Here is a 15140-nt window from a genome sequence, read left to right on the forward strand (position 1 = left end):
AGTGAAGTACATGGAGCAGGGGGAAGCAAAAAACTTTGTGAATAACTATCCTTAGTTATTATTCAAACCTGTGTCAAACATGTACATGCAATTTTACTACGAATCTAAAACTTGAGCAAAGAGCACTCATTCAATTTTTTGAAGTTGATGGCAGCCAATTCTGGCAAGTAGGTGTTGTTGAAGATGAGAAACTTACACATTTTCAACACGCAGTCAGCGGGCACATTGTCATGTTAAAGAACCAAAGTGCCGTCACGCCAAAGTCTAGGTTGTTTCCACTCAATGTTTTATTCTCAGACGCCTCGGAACACCACAGTAGAACTCGGTGTTGACAGTCAGACCCTCGGGGAAGAATTGGTGGTGCACAACCACAATGCACAATGTCAAAGAAATTCCAGCTGTTTGTGCTCCTGATGCGTCTTCGTCCGCCTCGGGCAGTGACTTTCTGCTCCTCTTGAAACACAAACATCTCACCCGCCTCATTGCTTCGTCACAATTAGCACTCTGAAGCTTTTCAAGGGTCTCTGTTGCTGATTTCCAGAGTCTGACACAAAGTTAGATGTGCTCTCTAGGCTAAAGTCCATGTTGAAACCGCAAATGCACACGTACCAGTGGTCACAAAAATGCAGGTAACACAGGTGCTGATGTTAAACAAGTCACGTAACATGGAGGACTCGCTAACAAAGCTTACTATTACAATGCTGCACGGTGTTTGTGCGCTGCAGAATTTGGATCACACCATGTACAGTTTGAGAGCATATACTGCTGTTTGTACATGGGATTTATATCTGTGTAATTTTGTGTGTGTGTGTGTGTGTGTGTGTGTGTGTGTGTGTGTGTGTGTGCGTGCAGGGTCTGGAAGCCCAGCTACTGGGAATTGTGGTGCGTAAGGAGCGTCCCGAGCTGGAAGAACAGAAGGACTCTTTGGTGATCAGCATTGCGTCTGGAAAGAGAAGCCTGCAGGACCTGGAGGACGAGATCCTCAGGTTGTCTAGCCGACTGTTTCAGACTCAGTGACCTTCAACCTTTTTCATAGATATTTTCTTCTCACACTGAAATGTCATTGAGTGAACAATCCGATCTTTTATAAATATTAGCCATAATACTATTAATACTCATTCTAATAGTAATAGCAATTGCATTTTCTGTTGTCCTGGTAGTGTAAATACCATTTCAAGTAGTAGTAGTGATAGGACCAAGACCTACCTGTCAAAATTCCTCAGAGTGGCAACTGCTGTTAGTCACTTAAACGCACCTCAGCAACAAGTAATGCACAGATGAGCCAACGATCAACAGTTTGCCCAACATTAAATCTCATCTATGGAAGCAGCTCTTAGCAGCATCTTAGACCACAAGTAGTAAATATTAATATAACGAGAAGCACCGCGGCAGACACTTTCAACACCTGCTGTACCTGTCTGCAGTGTACTGGTCATGTTTCCTCATAAACGGGAACGATTTTTGGAAACTCCCGTTAATCAACTTATCAGTTGTCACACAGGAGCAGGTAGTGGTAATGGCTTATTAACAATATTGTAACAAAGCAACTGAGTTGATCATCACAGTTCCTCTTCACACTGCAACAGTCCATGTTTTAACATTCTTATCAAAGGAAGTTATTGTTTCAAGTTGTCCATAGATGAAACGCAAATCTATTTGAAGTCTCAAAGTTTTCTTTTCATTTCAAATATTGATATTTGGAAGACATAGAGACAGCTTTCAGCGCAGGATTTTCCAAATATTCCTCCCAAAAAAGACTTATTGTTATTTACTATGCACATGATTGACTTATTCCTAAAACCTATGCTGTTTCGAACTTTCAGTTTTGAAGTATGTCAGCCCTTATGCATCTGTGATTTTCCTTATTCTGTTATGCTTCGTAGGCAGTCAGGGAGTGTTTTGTCTGATTTATCTGTATTGTGTTTTCTCATGTTGTATGTATACGTCCACCAGACTGCTGAATGAGGCGACTGGCTCACTGTTGGACGATGTGCAGCTGGTAAACACCCTGCAGACATCCAAAGTGACGGCCACTGAAGTTTCAGAGCAGCTGGAGAGCAGTGAAGAGACGGAGCTCCAGATCGACTCTGCTAGAGAGGTCAGGGCTCGGGGTGAAAGGACAGAGGAAGGGGGGGATTTGTTTCTTTATTTTTGACGAAATACTTGGTAGTAAATTATAATAAACACAATCATTGATTGTAATCCTAATCTTTACGTCGTGTAAATTATAAGGAGCTATATCTGTGTTTGGTTTGTGTAATGTAACTCAACCCTTCCCATTGTTGCGATTCCTTTTCAGGACCAAGACATGTTGGTTATTAAAACATGAACTGCCACCATTTTTTAAAAGGTTGGCGAGTTCGGCACATTTATTGGGAGGCTGCCTAGTGCTAACAATGATTAAAATGGATGCAGCATTGTTGTGCTTCAATTGTGGTGCATCAAATTAGAGTTACAGATGTAAAAAAAAATTAGAAGAGCTTCAATTGTGTCATTGCTCTAATTTTTCTGTCTATTTGAATTTTGAGTCGGTGGGAATAAATATAGTTCAGGGTTTAAAGGGTTAAAGTATTCTCTCTTTACAGGCGTATCGCGCATGTGCCCAGCGAGCCTCCATTCTCTTCTTCATTCTGAATGACATGGGCCGCATTGACCCCATGTATCAGTTCTCTCTGGATGCCTACATTAACCTGTTCAACCTCAGCATAGCAAAGAGCAAGCGCAGCCAGAAGCTGGAGGAGAGGATTCAAAACCTCAACGAATACCACACATACGCAGTGTACAGGTAAGACTCATCAAGGGGCTCTTTTCTCCGCTCACGTCTCTTTGCATGTCATAATTTATTTCTAAGACAGTGGGCCATTTTTATAATGTAAAAATGGGCACTTTCATATGTTAAAAAACTGAAATAGATATACCGGACTGATTATTTGTACATGTGTGTCTTTTATACAGATGTCAATGTCCTAACTTTTCAGTTGAGTGTGTCTCTCTAATGTAGTGTGATCTTCTGCAGTTACACCTGTCGTGGTCTGTTTGAGGTTCACAAGCTGCTCTTCAGCTTCCAGATGTGTGCCAAAATCTTGGAGATGGATGGCGATCTCAACATGGATGAGTATAACTTCTTCCTACGAGGAGGACTTGTAAGAAACACAAGAACACGCACAAACATTTTCTTTTTGACTTATCTAATTTAAGATAATTCAACAGGACAGATGCTCTATTTTTAAAGGCTTTACACCAATCATTAACTCTCTGCACCAGTGAATTCCTCAATAGCCCTGACACAACCTGATGCTGTATGATTGATATGTGGGATGCTTTTGCCTATTTATCGATACACTAGTTCAACGAGTGGCTAATTGATTGGTGTGTTTCTAGGTACTTGATAAAAAGGATCAGATTGATAACCCATGCAGCAGTTGGTTGGCAGACTCCAGCTGGGACAACATCACAGAGCTGACTAAGCTGCCCACATTCTTTGGCTTGAGCGCCTCATTTGAAAAGTACCCTCAAGACTGGCACCTTTGGTTCACCAGCTCTGAGCCAGAGAACGCCACGTTACCGGGTCTGTATGTGTTTTAGGAAGCAGCTTGTTCTTTTTGTTTGGTACTTTGTTAACAAAAAAAAGTGAAGTACTCCCCTGAGATGACATTGTGATTGTAGAGAACGTATTATTACCTTGAAACTCTTTTTCTGTCTTCTTCTGTGTGCACACATTATACCTCCAGTCATGATGAATATGTGTCCTTCTGACATTTCTGACTTATTGGCTGGTTCACAGAGGGGATAAAAGAGAGTGAGTGAGTGAGTGAGTGAGTGAGTGAGTGAGTAAGTGAGGGAGTGAGGGAGTGAGTGAGTGGGAGGGAGGGGTGAGTGAGTGAGTGAGTGAGTGAGTGAGTGAGTGAGTGAGTGTGTGTGTGTGTGTGTGTGTGTGTGTGTGTGTGTGTGTGTGTGTGTGTGTGTGTGTGTGTGTGTTCTTTTGGTACATTTCATTCGTGGGAATTAGATCTGACAAAGTTCAGCTGTGTAATGAATACGATAACAGGAAGAGTTTGCCACACAGCCCCTCTCGCTCAGGCTGCTAAAGCATTCTCGTTCCCTAAATTTCTCTCTGCCTCATTGTATCCTTTGTTCACTCCCCTTTGCATTTCTTTTTCTCCGTTTTTTTTTGATCATCCATATCATGGCAATCTTACATCTCCCCTTCTCATTTCCACACTGCCCTCTTTTCACCCCTGATTTACCCTTTCTATCTGTTTTTCTTCCTTGTAGGTGATTGGGAAAAGAAAATTGATGAGCTCCAGAAGATGCTGATAGTGCGCTGTCTGCGTCAGGACCGTGTCTCTTACTGCGTTACCTCCTTCATTGTGAAACACCTCGGCTCTCACTTTGTGGAGCCGCCTGTTCTCGACATGAAGAAAGTGAGTGTCAGCTGTTATCCACTTAATCCCTGTTGCTTCTTCTGTCTTGAGTATTAGCTTTGAAGGTTTGAATTCAAATGAAAAAAAGTCTCTTGTAATATAATTTGTGTAATTCAATTTTATTTTAGCTCACTTGAAAATTCAATCTCACTAAATCCCATTGCAGTTACTATTACTATGAGATGTCAAGTGAGGTTTTTTTTTTTTTTTTTTTGGCTTAGCCATTGTCCCTCTCTTTCTCCTTTTTTGCTGACTGTACTCTCTCTGTCTTCCTCCCAGGTTGTAAAGGAATCCACCAGCGCTACTCCTCTGATCTTTGTTCTGTCTCCTGGAGTAGACCCCACAGGAGCTCTGCTGCAGCTGGCTGAGACCTCTGGCATGAGCAAGAACTTCCATGCTCTCTCTCTGGGCCAGGGACAGGCCCCCATTGCCAAGAGCATGATCGAGGAGGGCATCAAGGACGGTACGAGACCACTTGCTCTGTCTCTTCGGTCTCAAATTCTTACTGTTTCTTGGCAGGATTTTTATCCCCACAGCTTTTTATTTAAGTTTCAAAAGTCTTGTGGGCTTGTACAAAGTCCTTGAATCGTGGCTTTCCTCTTTTTAATGGTCACCACAAGAGTATCCAAACACTCAAATACAATCAGACATGACATACAAAATCTTAATAAATAGTACCAGCTTACTTCAATACCTTTTCTCTGCCCAGGTCATTGGGTGTTCCTTGCCAACTGTCACCTCTCTCTTTCGTGGATGCCTGAGCTGGACAGGCTGATTAAGGAGCTGCAGGTGCAGATTCCCCACCCAAACTTCAGACTCTGGCTCAGCTCTTCACCACACCCTGAATTCCCCATTACCATCCTGCAGGCTGGCATCAAGATGACCACCGAACCACCAAAGGTCCATGTGCTCACATACACTTGTGTCTCTGCAGGCATATACATGTATTGAGGTTTATTTGTCTACTTATATCTTACAGCTAGACATACATCCTACATGTAACCCTCCGTAGCGTTAACACTGCCCAACCTGTCGTCCTCAGGGTGTGAAAGCCAACTTGAAGCGCCTGTACCAGCTGGTGACGGAGAATCAGTTCAACCGCTGCTCAAAACCCGTCTTGTACAGGAGGCTCCTCTTTTCCCTCTGCTTTTTCCACAGCATCCTGCTGGAAAGGAAGAAGTTTCTGCAGATGGGCTGGAACATTGTCTACGGCTTCAACGACTCTGACTTTGAGGTCAGAGCCTCATCTGATACAGAAAGAAACAGTGACGGCTATTAAAGAGCAGAGCGACGACTGTTTAGTTTAGTCCAGTGAACATGCAGCTGCTGAATGATGCCGAGGATGATCGTGTGTGGTGTATGTTTTTGTTGACAATACTCTGCTCTAAAATATCAATATAGACTTAACTCAGTCAGAAAAGAAATATTGTACTCTGTCAGGGTGAGGGCCATTTAGACCAATGTATAACGACAACCTAGTTAGTTTATCCATATAGCATAATGCTCCATGGTGCCAGACAACAATAACAGCAACAATCAACAGTAAAGTGCAACAAAATGCAAGTGACATAACTGTCATATAACAAGGATCTAGTTATATTGTGTGAGACTGAATCTCACTTATTGCCGTTGTCTTTACTGTTTTAGTCAGCATGCTGCAGCAGAGACTTTTTATCTGCCGTGGCAGTGCTGTCCTCTATTTCATAGCCAGCCTGTTAAAATCCTCCCCAGGTCAGTGAGAGTCTGCTCCACCTGTACCTGGATGAGTACGAGGAGGTTCCCTGGGATGCGCTGAAGTACCTCATCGCTGGGGTCAACTATGGTGGTCATGTCACTGATGACTGGGACAGGCGTCTGCTAATCACATACATCAATGACTACTTCTGTGACGCTGCCATAAGCCAGCCTTACTTCCAGTAAGTCGTTGTAACACATTTTTCCTGTCAAATGTTAGTATGGTAGAGCCAGTGCCAGCACTACACCGGTCAGCCAGAACATTAAAACTACTGACAGGTGAAGCAGTAAGTGTAATGCAACGGCCCAGCAATAGATGCACTGGATTATACTGAGAGGTGTTCCTAATTTTTTTTTATCAAGCCATTTTAAATAAATAAGAGAAACTGAATATGGGGACACATCTCAGTTCATCTGCTCTGTGAATCACAATCTCCAAAATAAGCAATAAGATAGATCAAAACCTCTCTCAATCACACTGGTTTAAAAATTAGCATTATAATCCTTATGAAAGGAAGAGTAATTGCTGATTTGTTGTATTTTATTTTGTACTTCACCTGTCAGTGGTTTTCATGTTGTAGCTTTTTTTTTTTTTTTTTTTTTTTTTTTAACAAGAGCATGTTTTCTTAAAGGTTCAGTCTTTAAATGCATGCTGCGCCCTTTAAAATATATTTTTGTTCCACTGTGGAAGCAAATTGTGGCTTTCTAAAGCACCTTGCTGGCTTCCTGCAGAGTGCTAGCACCACCAAGTGGACAGTCAGATTATTACCATTTAAGAAATACAGAACACACTACACTGAATTTGAACACTGTCAAGAACTTTTAAGTCTAAGCTTCTTTTTTTTTTTTATACTTGCACAAATCCTGAGTCCACTCTCTTCATTTTAAACAAACAACTGCCAAATGTAAATGTTTGTATTGTATGGGGTTTGTATTGCTGCACTTGCATTATTTCACTGAATTTCATTCGATGAGATGAAAATAATCTGTACAGGGAAATTGGGCCATGGGCCGTTGCACTGGCAGGGAATAAAATTGAGAGAACAATAGAGCTATTCCTGCTTGCTGATGGGAATGATACAAGTAAAAGAAAGATACTTTTTGACAGCATCACAGGTTAGATTTTACATCACTAGCTGTTTATATTCAAGTTCAAATGTGCCCATGTTTATTGTTACCTATTCACAATGTCAAATTTCCTTTTTCAGAGAAACAAAATATCCACATTCATGTTCTTATGTGTTATTTTCTCATTTGGCATGATTGCACTCTGGTGTTGAGAAATACAATTAGACAGAACCTCACTCACTTTTTATCCCCTTTTATCGTTCAGGTTATCATCCTCAACCTTCTATTACATCCCCCGTGACGGTCCCCAGTCCTTTTACAAGGACTATATCACAAATCTGCCATCCACAGAGCTCCCCGAAGTGTTTGGCCAGCACGCTAATGCCGACATTGCAAGTCAGATTGCCGAGACGAGGACATTGTTTGACACCCTGCTCTCCCTGCAGCCCCAGGTCACCAGCACCACCACAGCGGGGCCCAGCAGAGAAGACAAGGTGAGTCCTAAGCAAGCTGGGCAAATTTTTTCACCGTTTTTTTTCCCCCCTTCAAATCTACATATCAAGACTCTTTGTGGGATTCAATTGGAGGCTACAGCCATGTTGGGAGCATATGCTCAATAACTGTTTAAGATTACATCTAGAGAATATAATTAAACAGGAGAGAAAACAATTAAGAACACATTCTGTAATATCCCACGCTACAGCTCAGTCCCATGTCTGCATGGTCTGTTAGGAATACCACCACACTGAGCATATATTTAGGTAATCGTGGATTCATGGTTTTGATTGAACAGGCATCTAATAAAGTCCAACCTGTCTGTCAGCTTTCTCTCTTATCTCCTTAGAAAAGGCTTTCAGCTCACAGTCATCACAAAACAGAACACTCAGATCACGACTATGAAGCCAGTCAAACAGGCTGAAGGAAAAAACGACAAGTTTTTACAACTACAAGGTGGCTTGATTTATCTCCCACAGCGTGGCTCTGTTCTCGGTCTTGTCTGTAAAACAACAGTCCCAACCTATGGCATTTATGGTTGTTCTCAACGAGCTTATCAGTATAGATAGCATGAATACTAATAAACGTTTCAAAATGGTAGCCTGGGTGGATAGAAATCTCTCTGTTTAGTGACGAGTTATTAATTCATTCTCTGGAACAGAGTAATTGTGATACACGTGACGCATTTTCTGGGGGGAAAAAAACATTTTGAAAAATTGTATGTGAAATGTAAATAAAGCTATTGAGGGCTGCACTCATCTGCAGCTTGAAATGAACCAAATGATTTTCATGCATGTAAACCCGGCGGTCGTACTGCAGTCTGTTGGCACTGAAGTCAGAGAAACACCTGGTGGCAAAAAAACATCCACATCTTGATATGAAGCGCACGGGTGTATTGCTCATCTCCAGCACTCAATAGTTTGGTTTTCCTCATATGTGTTGTACATATTTGGCATTGTCATGGCTGTAGTGTCAGTATAGAACCGTATTTTGACAGACCAGTTAACAATCAGAGCTCGAAAAAGCTCTCTGCATGAAGCCAGACAGCCATATTACTCTGATTTTATTCCAGCAACGCTGAAAGAGTCATCAGTGTCATAGGTATCTCTGACTTTGTGGAGGCCTCAGCAGCTTCCTTTGGGTGCTTCAGAACAGAATCTTTTTGTTGCTATTTGGCTTAATACTGACCTTTTATTTATAACAAATGTTCCTTTAGTTGTTGACAAAGTGTTCTCTCAGTGCGAGACAAAGGTCACAACACTCTTTTATATTCCACATTACTTTGATATTACCGTTATAAAACGACTCCCACGTGCTGATCCCAGTCAGATGCCACTGTAGCATATTGTCTGATCTGATTATATTGAATCACCTGTATATAGAATGTTTGGCATTCAGGCTAAGATATCACTGTTTTGTTTTTGAAAGTTTAGGATCCTGCCTCAAAGTAGTCATAGTAGTTCTGTTTGCTTTAAATGCTTTGACAGTGCAGACAAATATATGTAAATCTCATCATCCGGCTCTTTTTTTTTTTTTTTTTTTTTTAATTGCCTCTCGTGGTTGTTGGAGTAAGTTGATTTGTCACTTTTGCTTTGTTACATTTGGTCTGTGTTTTTAGGTATTAGAGCTGTTGGCAGAAATTCGTGGGAAGATCCCACCGTTGATTAACTACGAGGACACCCGGTCCCACCTCCAGCACGACCCTTCACCTCACAATGTGGTCTTGCTGCAAGAGATCCAGAATTACAACTCTCTGCTGGACACCATCACGTATGAACTCTGTGTGTGTGTGCGTGTGCGTCCATGTCTTTCTTATCTGATCACTGGAGGTAGTGCATCTTTATGTGTGTTACTACAGTTTTAAATGAGGTGGTGTATCATACGGAGGAATAAACAGGCTTGCTTTTAGCAGATTCGCAGCAGAAGAATGACACTTTATCATCAATAAATAACTCATATTTCAGCGTGATGCTCACACAAATGCTTTCTCTCAGGTGTTTTGTTACTCTTGCTGATGCAGGTTCTGCAGCTTTTTGAATAGAGATAATAGAGATTTAAAGAGCAATAAGCACAGGGAATTTATTATTTGGATCTTACAGGCAGAGAATGATGTAACTGCATGTTTGTTTGTTTTTTGAGACCATTACACACTACGGGCTGCTAACGTCTTGGCACTTATACGATTCAGATGAAGCCAAAAATTAAAATCAACATTGCTTTTTTTTTTTTTTTTTTTTTTGACAAAAACATTTATAAAACAATGCTTTTTATTATTTTTGATGATTTCACAGCAGAAAATAGTTCAAGATAAAAGTCCAAGGTCTGGCAGAGAGTTCAGTCCTTTAAATGAATGAATTACACCTGGTGTTCTATAGTCTCTGCTTGTTAGCACCTCGAGGTGTGCATTGAAGGGTTAAGGATATTACCATATAGATGCACAAACCCATTTCAGGTTACTTATACCTGTATGCTCTAGTGCATAGTAATTTCAACAGAAGTAGTGACTGCTAAACTCCTCCGATGAAAAGGGGGGGGGGGATGACTAATTTTGCTGCTGTTGCCACTTGTCGCTGTAACTGTGTATGTTTGTGTTCCAGTTCATCCCTGGTGGAGCTAGAGAAGGGGATCAAAGGCTTAGTGGTGATGTCATCCAGCATGGAGGAGAGCTTCCACTGCATATATGACGCCCGTGTGCCACCGCTGTGGGAGAAGGTGCGAACACACACAGACCACCCACAAATACCTGCATCCACAGACCACCCACAAATACCTGCATCATCCTAAATCCTCCTTAAATATGAGGTTCTACAAAAAGGTCACAAAACGTAACACAAATACAATTCAGTACCTGAATTTACTTCCACCGGTCGTCTTTTCTCAGCTGCTTAAAGTTTCCTCTCACCACTTATAACAAAGAAATGCACTTGCACATATTCTCTTTTTATCTGACTTCATAAAGTTTGCAGACACAGACTTGAACGAAGAAGTGCTGCAAGGATCAATAATATCGAGACAGCCGCTCACTGGAGAATCTAGTTGACATGACATTTAATAAGACAGGACAAATAAGATTGTGCTGACTCAGGATTATAACCATAAAAGAGTGCTTTAAAAAGAACGTAGCAGAGCATGCAAGATTCAAGGTAAACAGTGAAGCAAATGGAGCTTTCATTGGTTTGACTGTTCTGTATAATCAAGTGCTGACCAAGCATTTCTGTATGAGGGTCACAGATAATGTTTCAATACCAACAGACCGCCATGTTTATTTTTCCAAGACTTTGTCTGTCTTCATTTTCATCACTGCACTTCTTCTCTGCAACAGCTACGATAGATCTCCATGGTGCGCTGCCACTTGGCACCATTCACATGTCCAGTCGGGGTGTCTTGCATATTGATCTTTGCGATTGTTATCTGATCAACACTCTATTCAATCTATTCTTCTGCCTCCAGTCAGTAAAACGGCTGCAGGCCCGACTCTGGGCTCACTCACTGCTCTGTTATTAAAGGTGTATTTATCCATCACTCTGCCTGGTTACACAGACACACGCTTATTGTTCTGGTCTGTCCAACCGCAGACACACACACACACACACACACACACACACACACACACACACACACACACACACACACACACAGTGACGGGGCTCTGGCACCGTTCCAGCTGTGATCCTGTACGAGCGCTCCACTCTGGCTTCATTATCACTGGACCTCTCTTTACAGTGGGGAGAGAACACAGGGTGCTGGCAGCCTGGGTCAAAGGGCTTGAAAAGATTCTGGCTACAACTTAGTGTGTGTGTGTGTGTGTGTGTGTGTGTGTGTGTGTGTGTGTGTGTGTGTCCGTCCACTGAGCAGGGGTCATTCAGGGCAGTTTGTGTTTCTATCCAAGTGTCTGATTCTGTCCTCGTTATGAGCCGTGCATGAACGCATGCATGCAGATGTGTGTGTGTGTGTGTGTGTGTACTGTATGTAAGTGTGTTTATTTGTGAGTGGCTGTTCATCAGGTGGAGCATACCTCGGCCCTCAGTGGCTGAACAAAGCCCGTGTCTGTGGACTAATCGCAGTGTAATAAGCAAAGTAAACCTTCCAAGGCCTGCTCCACTTTCCTAAAAAGACCCTGAGCTCATTGTGCTCTCGCCTGCGGCTTATTACTGCTGGATGTGCTGAATGTGTGTGTGTGTGTGTGTGTGTATCTATTTCCTTTTATAGGAGTATTGGATAGCTATTAGCGCTGCTGCCTCCAGTTGACCGTCTCTATTCTACCGACCGCTTGTAAACTCGACAACTCTCTTCTTTTTTTTTTTTCTTTCTATTTCTGGCTTCTATCCATCTCTCAGTCTTTTCATATTCAGCCTGTCTTGCTCTCTTTCTCTTTTTTGTGTTCTCTAGTTTACTCATTGTCTCCTTCATGTCTCTCTGCCTATTTCTTATTCCTTTTAAATGATCCAGTATTACTCTCCGTTCTGCTCTCCTCTTCCTCTCTGTGTCTTCATGCCTCATCTGGTCCAAGCAGCAACAGCAGCCCCTCATAGGCTCTCTGTCCTGCTTATTTATCCCTCCATCCCTTCATCCCTCTCTTCTCCGCCCCTCCTTGGCATGGCAGCCTGTCATTAGTTCTGAGCTCACAGACTCATGGCTTTAATTTTGGCCTGCCTGCCTCTCTGTCTCCAGCCATTTTGTATCTGGTTTCTTCACAAGGTTCTGCCTAAATGTGAGTGTGCGCGTGCGTGTCTGTGTTTCTGAATCTGTTTGATGGTTGTATGGGAATATACAGTATATCTAAACACGGCATCCACTCTAGGAATCTATAAGACTGTATCTTTCAAAGTTTGGTCTTTTGGCAGATTTATGGCAGCTTGAGGACTAATGAGGAACGGTGAATTGTTAAATGGCACCAAAGAGTTCCTGTTTCACAGACAAATAGCTGAGTCATGTTTATATTAGCTTGCTTTTATTTATATTGTTTGTAAACAAAATGTATGCCACGTTATAAGCCAAAGGCCATTTTTAAAGCAAGTAGCAGTTATGACATGTTTTTGATCTGCATCCACTATTTTCACCATCAATTTATTCCAAAACTGCAGAGAAGAGAGAGCAACTACGTGCCTCTTCTTTGAAATGCTAACATAGAACATCTGTTTTTGATGTATTGTAGAAACAGTGATTAATTCATTATACAATTGATTGTATATAATTGATTATCGATTCCTGTGACTCTTCCTTAAGCAACAACAAATCAGCCAGAGAAAGCTCAAGTTGAAGAAGTGCCTCAGGAGCCAAACTGCTGCTGAGGACCTGTGTTGCATATCATGTCCACATCTCGCACTTGTGTTTTCTATCTGCTTCTTCACTGTACAAAAAAGGCATAAATAACAACATATATACAGGACATGCGGTACATGATTATAACTATGTTCACACCTCACTTGTGAGTTTTCACTGTTCTGAAACACCATCCCCTTTTTGTGTGCTGAAAAGACCTTCATCAACACTCGATGCAGCTGCACTGTACTGAACTTCTTCACATTAAGAGTGGCTGCCAACAGCTGGAAGCATGAAATGACTAGATTGCCCCCCCCTCTCTCTCTCTGTCTCTGTCTCTGTCCACTAGACGTTCCCCTCACTGAAGCCCCTGGCAGCGTGGACCAGGGATCTTGGCCAGCGAGTCGATCAGTTTGCACGCTGGGCAGAGACGACCCAACCCCCCATCTTGTTCTGGCTGTCCGGCTTCACCCTTCCCAACGGTTTCCTCACCGCCACACTGCAGTCCTACGCTCGACAACACAACGTGAGAGCGCACACGAGCACATGCACACAGAGACAGTTACGTAATTCTGTTCAATTTGTGATTGATGGCCACACAGTTCGGAGTTTTCTCCTCTGGGTTTTTGAAAGGCTTTCATAGACCCAACCCTGTTAATTATGTGATTCCACAACTGAAGATTGAATTTCACAGCACATGAAAGCACTTGGGACACACAGGTTTTTAGAAACACACTGCAGTCAGTCCCTGTGGGAGTTTGGCCAATGCAACCTGCTAAACACTCTCTGGAGCTCTTTAGAGCACATACGTCAGTCTCAGCCTCTCACAACCACAACAACAGCGCTTGTACGTGGAGAAACTGGAGCAATGTCACAGCTGCATTTATACATTCTGTACTTATCAGTCATACTGTTTAAAATGGTTATTCTAATGCAACTTTATTTAATAGAAATGTCCTTGTTGAATGTTTAGACTATTGAATGTCATCCAGTTCACATTGTGTGTTCTTGCAGATATCAGTGGACACACTGTCCTGGGAGTTTATAGTCTCCACTGTGGATGACAGCGTCCTCCGTTTCCCGCCCAAGGTGACTTCCCGGACACACATTTATATTTCCATAGAGATTGCCATAAACCTGCCATCAGACCGCTTTTTCTGAGCCATTAGCTTTCAGCTGTCATTGACACTTTTCACATTTTTCATTTGTACTTCCTAAAAAAAAAACGATTTTCATTCAAAGCAGCGAGCTTCTCTCTCTTCCCATTCCACAAATCCACTCTCACTTGTTCATTTCTTTACAGAGCGCTTAAGAGATTTGAATTTGGTCTTACTGTTCTAAAATTTATTGTCATTGTAACACGCCATGTGATCTAACTCTTTTGTTTCTGTAAGAGCCCCTCTGTGCTTCCTCTCCTTTTACTCCAAAACCAATGCACACTTCTACTCCTTCCTGTCCTTTGTGCTCCTTCCCTCTTGTTTCTTTTTAGCTCTTTGACTCTTTTTCCTTCTGTCCAAAATCATCTTTTCTCTCTCAACCCTCACCCCGTCCTCCTCACCATTCTTCACCTTGACCCCCTCGTTTTTCCTGTCCTCTCTCTCCTCTTATCCCAAACATCTTTTCCTTTGAACATTTTTTTTCCCCTTCTCCTCCTTTACTCTCTCTTTCATGACCTACTGCTTCCCACTCTACTTTCTGTTGCCTGTTTTTCCTTTCCTTCTTTCTAACCTCTCTCCTCTTGCTTCCTCTTTGCCTTTTTCCTCTCTCCTCTATTCGTCTTTCCCCCTACACACCCCTCCCTTCTGTATTGTTTTCAGCCCTCCCTTCTCAGTTTCATTACCTAATTGGCATCACAGTTTGTCATAAATAGTTTTTTGTTTTTTTTCAAAACTGTACACAAAAAGTCACCTCCAAGCGAGTGTTTTTATCTCTCTCCTTACCCATCCCTGTTTAACCCCCCCCCCCCCCCCCCCCCCCCCCTCCCTCCTTGTTTGTCTGCTCATTCTGCGTCCTCCCCCTCCAGGATGGAGTATTTATCAGAGGTTTGTACCTGGAGGGGGCTGGTTGGGACATGAGGAACACCTGTCTGCTGGAAGCTGAGCCCATGCAGATGGTCTGTCCCATACCCACCATCCACTTCAGACCCGTAGAGAAACG

General features: G+C 42.4%; 1 protein-coding gene across 1 annotated transcript in view; it reads left to right on the forward strand.

Annotated features, from left to right (window-relative positions):
* dnah2 (dynein, axonemal, heavy chain 2) overlaps positions 1-15140 on the forward strand; it is a 62259-nt gene that overhangs the window by 46466 nt on the left and 653 nt on the right. The window contains exons 72-87 of the mRNA XM_069159216.1: positions 853-986; positions 1954-2098; positions 2586-2785; positions 3017-3143; positions 3382-3568; positions 4276-4424; positions 4704-4887; positions 5134-5324; positions 5467-5658; positions 6156-6340; positions 7492-7720; positions 9340-9491; positions 10319-10433; positions 13333-13509; positions 13998-14072; positions 15007-15140. The exon at positions 15007-15140 is cut by the window's right edge and continues 17 nt beyond it. Coding sequence (XP_069015317.1) covers positions 853-986; positions 1954-2098; positions 2586-2785; positions 3017-3143; positions 3382-3568; positions 4276-4424; positions 4704-4887; positions 5134-5324; positions 5467-5658; positions 6156-6340; positions 7492-7720; positions 9340-9491; positions 10319-10433; positions 13333-13509; positions 13998-14072; positions 15007-15140 — 2576 coding nt within the window. The remainder of the gene's footprint in view (positions 1-852; positions 987-1953; positions 2099-2585; positions 2786-3016; positions 3144-3381; positions 3569-4275; positions 4425-4703; positions 4888-5133; positions 5325-5466; positions 5659-6155; positions 6341-7491; positions 7721-9339; positions 9492-10318; positions 10434-13332; positions 13510-13997; positions 14073-15006) is intronic.

The sequence above is a fragment of the Embiotoca jacksoni genome, unplaced genomic scaffold (assembly GCF_022577435.1).
Source record: "Embiotoca jacksoni isolate LCO1_2020_lvr unplaced genomic scaffold, fEmbJac1.0.p SCAF_24, whole genome shotgun sequence".
Classification (NCBI taxonomy): Eukaryota; Metazoa; Chordata; class Actinopteri; family Embiotocidae; genus Embiotoca; species Embiotoca jacksoni.